The sequence below is a fragment of the Chlorocebus sabaeus genome, chromosome 20 (genome assembly GCF_047675955.1).
Source record: "Chlorocebus sabaeus isolate Y175 chromosome 20, mChlSab1.0.hap1, whole genome shotgun sequence".
NCBI lineage: Eukaryota > Metazoa > Chordata > Mammalia > Primates > Cercopithecidae > Chlorocebus > Chlorocebus sabaeus.
In genome coordinates this window covers 41,517,638-41,530,626 of record NC_132923.1, presented here as the reverse complement: position 1 = coordinate 41,530,626, position 12,989 = coordinate 41,517,638, and the positions used below count along the sequence as shown (strand labels likewise).

At 41.2% G+C, this 12,989-nt stretch overlaps 1 protein-coding gene and 1 long non-coding RNA gene across 6 annotated transcripts in view; one reads left to right on the top strand and one right to left on the bottom strand.

Moving 5' to 3' along the window:
* The window catches only part of ALG14 (ALG14 UDP-N-acetylglucosaminyltransferase subunit), a 99,263-nt gene extending 86,507 nt beyond the window's left edge, over positions 1-12,756 (bottom strand). For 2 of the 5 annotated variants that reach the window (XM_038003330.2, XM_007977889.3), the window contains exons 1-2: positions 12,540-12,744; positions 4,278-4,429 (exon numbers count right to left, since the gene is read on the bottom strand). In XM_038003330.2, coding sequence (XP_037859258.2) covers positions 4,278-4,429; positions 12,540-12,675 — 288 coding nt within the window. In that variant the 5' untranslated portion in view covers positions 12,676-12,744. Of the gene's footprint in view, positions 1-4,277; positions 4,430-12,539 lie in introns of all 5 variants that reach the window. The other 3 variants (XR_012090023.1, XM_007977887.3, XM_007977886.3) reach the window with 3 other exon arrangements.
* On the top strand, positions 707-7,002 carry LOC140709490 (uncharacterized). The gene is made up of 2 exons (XR_012090024.1): positions 707-2,104; positions 6,508-7,002. It is a non-coding gene; the product is annotated as an uncharacterized lncRNA (long non-coding RNA).
* Positions 12,757-12,989: the final 233 nt, after the last annotated feature.

Here is a 12,989-nt window from a genome sequence, read left to right as displayed (position 1 = left end):
TACACCCTAACATAAGAGACTAAATGACATTTTTAGTCTCTGATGCCTTAGATGAGAATTTCCAGGGCATTCTTCTCATACTAAGTCTTTTGAATTGGAAAATAATACACAAAAGCGGCAGGGTCGTTATGTAGGAGAAGCAAAGGCTTTGGAGGAAACATCTAGGTATGTGACATATATTTGGCAGGACTCTGGCTATTTACACCTTTAAGCCTCGATTTTTCTCATTTGTAAAATGAGGATACTATTATCTGTCTCACAATAATGAAAGGAACACTTACTAGTATACTCAATATTCTCTATTTTCTCCTTTTACACTTACAAAAAAATCACCTGCTATTTCTAGACTTTCACAGTTTCTAAAAGGGCAAGGTTGTCGTTTTGTATTATACGTCAAAGAGACTTTCCTGGCTGGGTGCAGTGGCTCGCGCCTGGAATCTCAGCAGTTGCGAGGCCGAGGCAGGCAGATCACTTGAGGTCAGGATTTCGAGACCAGGCTGGCCAACATGGTGAAACCCCAACTCTACTAAAATACAAGAATTAGCCAGGTGTGGTGGCACATGCCTGTAGTCCCAGCTACTCTCGGGAGGGTGAGGCAGGAGAATCACTTGAACCTGGGAGGCGGAGGTTGCAGTGAGCCAAGAATGTGACGATGCATTCCAGGCTGGGTAACAGAGCTAGACTCCATCTCAAAAAAAAAAAAAAAAAAAAAAGAGACTTTCCTAAAATAGTTCAATATAAATATTTACATTCAGTGAATTACTGTCCCCCTAAAATTCATGTCCACCTAGAATCTATGAATGTGACCTTATTTAGAAATAAGATCACTGCAGATATGATCAAGTTAAAATGAGGTCCTTCTGAATTAGAGTGGGCCTTAAATCCAACCGGTATCCTCATAAAAAAGGCATGTGAAGACAGAGATACAGAAAAGGTCATAGGATGGTGGAAGCGGAGATTAGAGTGACGTAGCTGCAAGCTAAGGAAGGCCAAGCATTGCTGGCGACCACTAGAAGCCAGGAGGAAGCAAGGAGGATTCTTCTTCAGAACCTCCAGAGGGAGTATGGCTCCATGACACCTTGATCTCAGACTTCTACCCTTCAGAACTATGAGAAAATACATTTCTATTGTTTTAAGCCACCCAGTTTATGGTATTTTGTTACAGCAACCCTAAGAAACTAATACAGTATTGATTCCTAAAACAAAAACAAAATCATTTTGGCTTATTTTCCACAGAGGAAAAAAGTACCACACATTTTGCTATAGCTGAATGATAGCAAGCAGATTTATATCCTGATCTTGTTTGACGCGGATTTTTTGAGAATATATTTTAGTAGTATATTAGTTGGGGATAATGTTTACAAGTGACCAAAAGTTAACTCAAACAGGCGTAGGAGTGTGTGTGTGTGTGTGTGTGTGTGTGTCACAAAGGTAGGAACAAAGGGAGTAGGGTAGGGTTCTAGCAGTTCAGGAGATCCTGACTTCCCAAGAAAAGAACCACCAACCCAAGACCAACACAGCGATAGCAGGGCCTCTTGAGCCACTGAATACAGCACCAGACACTGGCTTCTCCTCTCTTCCTGTTCATTATCTTCATTCTTCTATCTATAGACTACCTTTATCTTCTAAGTGAAAACATGACTGTCAGCAGCTTTCAAGCTTTATCATTTATAGAGCTTGCTTGAAGACAGACTAATTCCATTCTCTAGGTCTCCAAGCCCAAAAAGCTCAGAGAAAGACTTCAACTGGTCTGAGTGAGGCCAGCTGTCCACCCCTGAACTATCCAAAGCAGCCCTGCAGCTGGGTCATTCCCAGAGAGAGGGATGGATAAAAGCACTGACTCTACACAAGGAACAGCTCTAGTTTCCTTCCTTAATAAAGAAACCGTTTCACTTTTTAAAAAAATCTCTAAACACTGACTAAAATGCTAAAATGAAGTGAGCAACCAGGGGAAAGAAGTATTAATAATTTCAAGGGCAGACACAAACATGATTTGGAGAAGAAACAGCAGTCATAGATAAATCAAATTATCCATAAATGTAACATACTGATAGAGAGTTTTAATGAAGAGCCAATAAGCACATGAACTGGTTGCCTCATGTATGTAAGTATAAATAAAATAATTTTCACTATTGGAATTCAATGAAAAACCACTTTCTCTATTTAAAAGAATAAAAAATACACAGAAAATTAAGCAACAATTTTTTTCCCTTCAACTTTTAAGTTCCAGGGTATGTGTGCAGGATGTGCAGGTTTGTTACATAGGTAAACGTGTGCCATGGTGGTTTGCTGCACAAATTAATCCATCACCTAGGTATTAAGCCCAGCATCCATTAGCTATTCTTCCTGATGCTCTACCTCCCCCAACCCCTCCCTTCAACAGGCCCCAGTGTGTGTTGTTCCCCGATATGTATCCATGTATTCTCATAGTTCAGCTCCTACTTATAAGTGAAAATGTGTAGTATTTAGTTTTCTGTTCCCGCGTTAGTTTGCTGAGGATAACGGCTTCTGGCTCTATCCAAGTCCCTGCAGAGGACATGATCCTGTTCCTTTTTATTGCTGCATAGTATTCCATAGTGTATATGTACCACATTTTCTTTATCCATTCTATCATTGAGGGCATTTGGGTTGATTCCATGTCTTTGCTATTGTGAACAGTGCTGCAGTGAACATATGTGTGCATGTATCTTTAAAACAGAATGATTTATATTCATTTGGGTAAAAACCCAGTAATGGGATTGCAGGTCAAGTGGTATTTCTGCCTCTAGATTTCTGAGGAATTGCCATACTATCTTCCACAACGGTTGAACTAATGTACATTGTCACCAATAGTGTAAAAGCATTCGTTTTTCTCCACAACCTCGCCAACATCTCGTTTCTGGACTTTTTAATAATCGCCATTCTGAGTGGTGTGAGATGGTATCTCATTGTCGTTTTGATTTGCATTTCTCTAATGATCAGTGATGTTGAGCTTTCTTTCATATGTTTGTCAGCTGCATGAATGTCTTCTTTTGAGAAGGGTCTGTTCATGTCCTTTGCCCACTTCTTAATGAGACTGTTTTTTTCTTGTAAATTTGTTTAAGTTCCTTGTAGACTCTGTATATTAGACCTTTGTCAGATGGACATATTGCAAAAATTTTCTCCAATCCTGTAGGTTGTCTGTTCACTCTGATGAGTTTCTTTTGCTGTGTACTTTTGCTGCAATTGCTTTTGGCATTTTTGTCAAAAAATCTTTGCCCGTGCCTATGTCCTGAATACTACTGCTTAGATTTTCTTCTAGGGTTTTTTATAATTTTGGATTTTACACTTATGTCTTTAATCTACCTTAATTTTTGTATAAAGTGTAGGGAAGGAATCCAGTTTCAATTTTCTGCATGTGGCTAGCCAGTTCAACTCCTTGCAAAACAGAAAATCCTTTCCCCATTGCTCGTTTTTGTCAGGTTTGTAGATCAGATGGTTGTAAGCGTGTGGTCTTATTTCTGAGTTCTCTACTCTATTCCATTGGCCTGTGTCTGTTTTTGTACAAGTATCATGGTGTTTTGGTTACTGCAGCCTTGTAGTATAGTTTGAAGTCAGGTAGCATGATGCCTCCGGCTTTGTTCTTTTTGCTTAGGACTCTCTTGGCTATTCGGACTCCTTTTTGGTTCCACATGAATTTTTAAATAGTTTCTTATAATTCTGTTAAGAACGTAAATGGTGGTTTAATGGGAATAGCATTGAATCTATAAATTACTTTGGGCAGTATAGCCATTTTCACGACATTGATTGTTCCTAACCATAAGCATGGAATGTATTTCCATTTGTTTGTGTCCTCTCTGATTTCATTGAGCAGTTGTTTGTAGTTCTCCTTGAAGAGGTCCTTCACTTCCCTTGTTAGCTGTATTCCTAGGTATTTTATTCTTTTTGTAGTGACTGTGAATGGGAGTTCATTCATGATTTGGTTCTCAGTTTGCCTGTTGTTGGTGTATAGGAATGCTGCTAGTGATTTTGCACATTGATTTTGTATCCTGAGACTTGGCTAAAGTTGCCTGTCAGCTTAAGAAGCTTTTGGGCTGAGACAATGGGATTTTCTAGATATAGGATCATGTCATCTGCAAACGAGTATAATTTTACTTCCTCTCTCCCTACCTGAATACACTTCATTTCTTTCTCTTTCCTGATTGCCCTGGCCAGAACTTCCAATACTATGTTGAATAGGAGTGGTGAGATTATTTCTAAAGATGATTAAACTCAATGTACAACTTGTAATTTTCCTAGAAATAGAAATTGTCACTTACCATGTTACTAGGGTCTCTATCAGCTCGATCTAGTTCAAAAGAATTTATTTTATTGGCACTCATTTCATCAGTGTCAGCAATGACATAATGTCTAGGTGAGTAGGCACTGGACAAGCTCCCAAGCAGCCTCAGGATCTCGGTGGTATGCCCACCTGGAAAAAATATCAGAAGTCCTAAGATTAATAAACCCACAACGGACATATCCATTTGACCATGTTATACCAATGTCATCGTTTCAGGTGGGGGGGCACTGTAACTGTGTATTTCTCAGAAGACACAAGAACATTTTAAAACAATAAATCTATGCACTTGTATAAATACAACTTTTACATCAAAAGCACTAGCAGTAGGTACTAAGGAAGGCACAAAACAGTATAAGACATAGCTCTTGCTATCAAGAAGACTGGTGAGAAAGGGGCAAGACACATATGTGAAGACAAAGAAGATCCAAGACAGCAAGAAAAACTAAAATGTGGAGGGTAAGCAACTGGTTATGAAAAATCAATGTCTTAAGAATAAGGAAGATCCCTGTGATGGCGGGCGCCTATAGTCCCAGCTACTCGGGAGGCTGAGGCAGGAGAATGGCATGAACCCAGGAGGCAGAGCTTGCAGTGAGCCGAGATCATGCCACTGCACTCCAGCCTGGGTAACAGAGCAAGACTCCATCTCAAAAAAAAAAAAAAAAAGAATAAGGAAGATCCCTGAAAAAGGCTGAGATGACTTGAAAGGTGAAGATAATGGAGAGATAGGAGTAGGGAGGCCACTGGGTGGAGATGGGGATTGTTAGGGCATGAGGTGACAGGATCTGAAACATGTGTTCAAAGTGTGGTAGGAATACTGGGAAGAAGGGTACGGGTGAAATAAGGTCACGAAAGCAGGATAGGAAAAGGGAAGCCAGTCACTGAAGGTTCTATGTAGAGAAATGAGGTGAAGGGAGCATGAGCACTGACCAGCAGGGCTTGGGCCTTCCTAAGAAATATTTTTTGTCCACCACTGTAACCCCAGCTCCTATGAGAGATCTCAGCACACTGCAGCTCCTCAAATATTTATCAGCTTCACCAGATGAGTAATGTTCAGTTTCTGAAGTCATATAATCTCCAAAATTTTAATACATTAATTACAAAAGCGTAAATTTAAAAATCAGCTATGTTCATTGAGGTTTCCTTCATGAAAACAATAGAATATCTACTTATCTATAAACTATTTAAGCAAAACAGTCACACTCCTTATCAAGGAGCCCTATCATAACTATTTCAGTCTCATCTCACAAGCTCTGTGCCTCAGTCAGGTTGATGTCTTTAACATTCTCTGCATTCATCTTATTTGTTACTCACTCCTTGCCTCTGGTCATGCTGCTCCCCATACCTAGAAGGCTTCCCCCACCCCACCTCCCTTATTGTTGTAAGAAAGAGTATATAGTGATACAAGAACATAAACAAAGATAAATTAAACATGAGTTCCCCCCCAACACAAATTTGTGATCTTGGCTCACTGCAACCTCCACTTCCCAGGTTCAGGCGATTCTCCTGCCTCAGCCTGCCTCAGCCTGCCTCAGCCTCCCGAGTAGCTGCAATTACAGGGGTGCACCACCACACCTGGCTAATTTTTGCATTTTTAGTAGAGACAAGGTTTCACCATGTTGGTCAGACTGGTCTCGAACTCCTGACCTCAGGTGATCCACCCACCCGGCCTCCCAAAGTGCTGGGATTACGGGCATGAGCCATCATGTCAGGCCCACATTTTTTTTTAATAGTAGAAAGGAAAGGATTTCATTCTAGATTCCAGGAGGAATTATATATAGAAACAAATTTGGCATAGATTTAGTGTGAATTTCAGGAATTAAAATCATACGTTAACTTCATAACCTGTCACCCATCTTCTTGACTGGGACATATAGTTTACACATCTGGTTTATACTCTTTTTAGTATTTTTGGTTTTAGCCTCGAAAAAAACAAAAAAGTCAAGCCAGACACGGTGGCTCATGCCTGTAATCTCAGCTACTCGGGAGGCTGAGGCAGGAGAATTGCTTGAGACTGCACTCCAGCCTGGGCAACAATGCGAGACTCTGTCTCAAAAAAGAAAAAAAAAGTGGTGGTACTCCAAGTAGGTACTTGTTTCCACAGCTGGAATAATTAAAGACAAAACCTAATATCCACAACATCTTCCACTACAATTAAAACTTCATTATACCTGCTTTAATAGTCTTTTTTTCTCTTTTTCTTTTTTAAGGAAACCCTCATTGAATACCATGAAAGTTGTCAGGACAAAAATACAGTCACTGTGACAAAATGGAGCTGGGAAAGGCCATGAAGGAAGGGTTCTTAATGCTCAATCGCCTGAACACAAGAACTACCACAAAAGACTATACCAAAACCACAACCTTGTACAAAGGCCATTGCAACCTTATGCAAAAAAATACTCCTGCAAGGACATCTGCCCAGCCGCTTCCTGCCTAACCTTGGACTGATGCCACCCTTATTATTGATCCCTGTAAGCAAGGATAATTGTTTCAAAACAACTTAAATAACCCTCCCCATTTTAGCTTTAAAAACCGCTGTCTTCCCTTGCCTCTTTGTGCCCATAGTTTATTCAGCATGTGTATTCCACACTACAATGCTTACTCTTGAATATACTTACTATCTTTGGAGAATCTCTCTGTTATTTAGGTTGACAGTATATTCACTGAAAATTTAACCTTGTTACTGAATAAAGTCATTAAAATGATGGACTTCATCTTCCATTTTACTCTTTTATTAAGATACATTTTTTTTGAGAATAAGATCCTCTAAGTTCTACCTTAAAATATATCCAGCATCCAATCACTTCTCACCATTTCTTTTGTTACCCCCCTGCTCCAGGCCACTATCACCTCTCACATGGATTATGAACACAGCTTACTGATCTGTTCCCTGACCCTCTTCCCCTTCAGTCTATGGCAACATAACATCCAGTGTGACCCTATTCGAGTTGATCAAATTACTTACTTCTGCTCAAAATCCTCCAGTGGCTTCATGTCTCATGTGGAATAAAAGGCTTCTTACACTCTGACCTCAACTATGTTCCCTCTTGGAGCTCATCTCCTGTTCTTCCCTGCTTACTAAGTCTACTCTAATCACTCTAGCCTCCTTGCTGTTGGCTGTCATCTCCTCAAGGAGGCTTTCCCTGACAATCTTCATGAAAAGCAATGCCCGGCCAGGCACGGTGGCTCACGCCTGTAATCCCAGCACTTTGGGAGGCTGAGACGTGCGGATCACGAGGTTAGGAGATCGAGACCATCCTGGCTAACATGGTGAAACCCCGTCTCTACTAAAAATGCAAAAAAATTAGCCAGGCGTGGTGGCGGGCACCTGTAGTCCCAACTACTCGGGAGGCTGAGGCAGGAGAATGGTGTGAACCCGGGAGACGGAGCTTGCAGTGAGTGGAGATTGCGCCACTGCACTCCAGCCTGGGCGACAGAATGAGACTCCGTCTCAAGAAAAAATATAAATAAATAAAAGCAATGCCCCCTTCCCCAAATCATAGTGTTTATCACTGCATAACTTACTGTGTAGTCTATTTATTTGTTTTGCTTTTTATCTCCCTCTATCCACGCCTCACTAGAAGGCAAGCACCGTACTATGAGGGCAGGGATTTATTTGTTTTGTTACTGCTGTACCTCCTATTCCTAGAAAGAGCAGGCCGTCCTATTGAAGGAAAGATTGAATGAAAGTTTGATATTAAATCTAACATTTGCCTAAGAAGGCTATATTGCGTTTCAAAGAAAAGTAGTTTTGGCAAATGTTCTCTGAACAGAAGTGGTCTACTAATAATTTTTTTTTTTTTTTTTTTGAGACAGAGTCTTGCTCTGTTGCCCAGGCTGGAGTGCAGTGGCGCGATCTCAGCTCACTGCAACCTCCACCTCCTGGGTTCAAGCGATTCTCCTGCCTCAGCCTCCTGAGTAGCTGGGATTACAGGCATCTGTCACCACGCCCACCTAATTTTTTTGTATTTCTTAGTAGAGATGGGGTTTTGCCATGTTGGCCAGGCTGGTCTTGAACTCCTGACCTCAGGTGATTCACCTGCTTCAGCCTCCCAAATTGCTGGGATTACAAGCGTGAGCCACTGTGCCTGACCTCCTAATAATATTTTATGATATCTAAAGAGTAAATGTTGCTTCATCTTCAAGGTAAATATTGAAAACGTCTTCTTCCTCCTCCAAAATTTTGGGCATGAACTATTAAACTGCTTATCTGATTACAAGTCTTTCTTTAACTGGTATGGTTCTTTTAGGCCCTTGCTATCTTCCTACCCTCAATAATTTGAATGAAGGCACCATTTGCCAGATGAATTATCAACCTTAATTTTGGTTCCTAGTCCACCAAATGTAACACTATCAAGTCATTGGTCCTAACATCTTGTTCAAGTCAGAAACCTGGAAATCACCCTTCAGTCCTTCCCTCCCACATCCTCTACTTTCAAGCCACAGTTGTGGATTTAACCCCTAAAATCTTCCAATCTCATCTGAATGCGATTGCTTCTCTCCAGCCCCACACCTATCACTCCAGTCAGGCCATCTTTATCTGTTATCAGAAATATTCAAAAGGCTCCTATTTGTTTCTCTATTTCAGTCTTTGTCAAGACATTCTTTCGACAATGCAGGCTGAATAATCTTTGTGAACGTTCAGATGGAAGTGGGTGACTCTCCACTGAAAAAGATAAGCCAGGTGCAGTGGCACGTGACTGTGGTACCAGCTACTCGGGAGTCTGTCTCAGAATCACTTGATTCCAGGATTTACAGGCAAGCCTGGGTACATAACAAGACTCTGTCTTAAAACCAAAAACCAAAACAAAACTTCAAAAGCTCCTTTTGCCACCAAGACTAATACAGTAACCATTTATAAACTGCTTATGTAAAAAGAAAAGAAAATGTCAAGATCTTCCAAATTTATTATGCCAAGGGGAAAAGCTAAGCCCTGGAAACTGACTCATGTAACATGGCTTTTTCTCTTTAGTGTATGACTGCTGCTTCCTGACCTTTGTGTTGAGATGTTACACATTAACCAGACTCCCTAGTCTTTATTCAAACCTAGATTAAATGACATTGGAGATAGAGGCCTTTGTGATTGTTACCTCCTTATACCAGAATGTTAAACAAATCCCTTAATGTGTAATCAATAGTAGTGTTGGGACTTAGAAAATAATATCCCAAAATGAAGACCTTAGAAGTAAAATTTTTTCTCTGGTCTTCTCCTGTCCTCTGTCTCTCAGTCCCATACTCCCCTGAGGCTTGCCATAGAAACTAGAATCTCTCTCCCCAGGGCGGGTCACAGAAACCAAGAACTCCTTCTCCCAAAAACTAGTCATAAAACCTAAAAATACTGCTCTAATTTTACTCCAACTTTCTGTGTAAAAACTGGCGATAAAGTAATTATCCGAGCTGGGTGAGGTGCCTACACCTTTAATCCCAGCACTTTGGAAGGCAGGAGAATTGTTTGAGGCCAGGAATTCAAGACCAGTCTGGTACACATAGCAAGACACCATCTCTATTTTAAAAATTAATTAAATTTAAAAAAATAAATTATCTGACCTACCTTGCTTGATGGTAAGTCATAAGATCCCCATTCCAGAGAGGGTCCTACCCCATATCCAGAAGGAAAGAATGCATACTCAGAGAGACCAAGAAAAATCTAGACAGGCCTTGCTGGGCTTCCCTACTAGCATTAGCATTAAATTAGACCCTTTTGTCCAGTCATAATTCTACATGGCTGTCCATACTTTGTTGAACCTAAGCATAAAAGCAGACCATTTCCCTCGTATCTTTGGGTCTTCATTCAGAACGCTTTCATATATGCTTCATAAACGTGTGTGTCTTTTCTCCTATTATTTCTGCCTCGTCAGTGATTTTCAGTGAAACTTCAGAGGGCAAAAGGGAAGTTTCTCCTCGGCCCTTACAGTAGCCAACCAAATCTTGTATCTGTATGTTAGCCTTTCTATGGAAAATGTTGTAATTTTGTTCAGCATCTCTGTTCTGGTCTATCTAAACTATCTTCATTCTTCCCCACATGGGGAGCACTGATCACCATTCTTTGATATAGGTTTGCTCCCCAGACAGCCACTCTCACGCTTTGTGCTTGAATAAACTCTTCTAACTGGATATTGAGCCCTTCAATTATTTTAGGTTGATACTATATGTCAAGCACTTTAATAAACACTGATTTTTAAATTTAAGCTTTTTATTATATCATTTTATTTTATTTCATTTTGAGACAGGGTCTCACTCTGTCAACCAGGCTGGAATGCAGTGGCTCAGTCTCAGCTCACTGCAACCTCCATCTCCCAGGCTCAACTGATCCTCCTAGCTCAGCCTCCCAAATAGCTAGGACTATAGGTGCATGCCACCATATCCAGCTAATTTATTTATTTATTTTAGCGTTGAGACAGGATTTCACTATGTTGCCCAGGCTGGTCTCCAGCTCCTGAGCTCAAGCAATCCACCTGTTTCAGCCTCTTAAATTGCTGAGATTACAGGTGTGAACCACCACGCCCAGCCTAAACACTTTAAATATGATCATATTTAATCTCTCCTGTCCTCTCTCAACCCATGTAGAAACAGAAGGTTCAGTGAGGTTAACTAATTGCCTAAGATCACCAAAGTAGTAAGTGGCAGAGATGTGATTCATGTGTGGTGTTATGACAACCTAGAGGCCTGTGGTCTTAACCCCTAGACAATATGGAACAGCGGAGTAGCAGTAATTGCTTTATAAAGCAGGATTTTAGGCCGGGGTGGTGGTTCACACCTGTAATCCCAGCACTTTGGGAGGCTGAGGCAAGAGGATCACTTGAGGTCAGGAGTTCAAGACAAGCCTGGCCAACATGGTGAAACACTGTCTCTACTAAAAATACAAAAATTAGCTGAGTGTGGTGTTGCACCTGTAATCCCAGCTATTCGAGAGGCTGAGGCAGGAGAATGGCTTGAACCTGGGAGGTGGAGTTGCAGTGAGCTGAGATTGTGCCACTGCCCTCCAGCCTGGGCAACAGTGTGAGACTCTGTATAGAAAAGAAAAGCAAGATTTTAAATACCCTTTATAATGTGGACTCAGTTTACCTCCCCACATTGAACTCTACACGACAGTGTTCTCTCAACTCTGGCCATTCAAAGTGCTATTATCTTCTTTTCACATCGTCCCACCCCTCAAAACCCTGGCTCTCCCTCATCTGACTAATTCTTGGTCATCTTTCAAGTCTTGGTTTAGCATTATTTCTTCCAGGAATCTGCCTGTTTTTAAAGACCTAATAAAGTAGTGCCCTTCCTGAAGACTGCCATAGCAATTTGTCCTTCTTACACAATCATTACAAGATTATAGCATTTACCTCATTGTGGCAAATACTCATTTTGATTTATTTTGTTAGGTTTTTTTTTTTTTTTTTTTGGTATTCTCTATTTCATTCACTGCTGTATCTTTGCATCTCTCACAGGACTTAGCACGGAGTCAGCACTCCGTAGCAAGCAATGTTAGTCAGTTTTGTTATTTCCAGAGGTTAGTTTAGTGTTTGGCCTCTCTAACAGCTCAAAACAGATTAAGTGAATAAAGTAATGTATTATACTCGAACATAAACTTAGTACATTTGCTCATACTATACATGTTCTATCTGGATGCAATCTCCTGCCATCCCCAAATGTTTACATTGTGTGTGTGTGTGTGTCCCTGTCAAATATGTCTACTTAAAATTGTAAGCACCTACACAATTGGTGTATTTAGACTGTATTAGCTGACAGGTCAGTGGGTTGCTCACACTTTGCCACCCGGTGTGTATTGCTCTATAGTCCGTAGATCATTGTTTCTATCCTCTTGGACTTTGTATATTTATAAATGTGACAATTCATTTTGCCTCATTTGTCATGTAGCATTCGTGTTTCCTAAACTAAATACGCAATACCTAGATTAATAATGCACAACAGCCATACCGGGAAACTGCATGTTAGCATCAAAAGGCTTCTACGTTCTCTCTGTTCACTAATTATTTGTTTGAAAAATATACGCTACAGAGAGTCTTAGTTACAGACAAGTGTAAATTACTTATCATAAAAAGACCTCTTGGCCGCGTCAGCAAACTAGCCCTTACCCAGACTAGACTGACCAGTTCCGGCAAGGCAGAGAAACTACAAATCTCTGCATGCAACACTCCAAGAAGTGCTAAGGGTACCAGGGAAGAAGGTCGCGGTGCACTCTGGGGTTTGTAGTGACCAACCCAAGTCCGACAGTCGCTTCCTCGATACTTACCGGACCCAGCCACCACCAAGATACTGAGAGACTCCCGGGGCGTAAAGTCCCTGGAACGAAGCACCACCCATATTCGCAGGATTAGGAAAGCCGCCACAGCTCCTGCAGCCGCAGCTAGAATAAGAACACACACCATGTAGAGAAACGGCGCATGCGTCCAACTTCCGGGGACCGGCCGCTGTCAAAGTTCACAACTACGGGTGCCGAAGGAACTCAAACGCGGAGGGACGCACCTCCTGGTGGGCTGGACTTGCCTGAGCTGGGAGGAGTGGCGGGTCGAGGGAGTAGCCGGGGTCCCGCTGAGAATTCATTTTACCTCATTTATCATGAGCATTCGTGTTTCCTAAACTAAATACGCAATACCTAGATTAATAATGCACAACAACCATGCAGAGAAACTGCCTGTTAGCGTTGAAAGGCTTCTACGTTCTCTATGTTCATGTTTGTCGG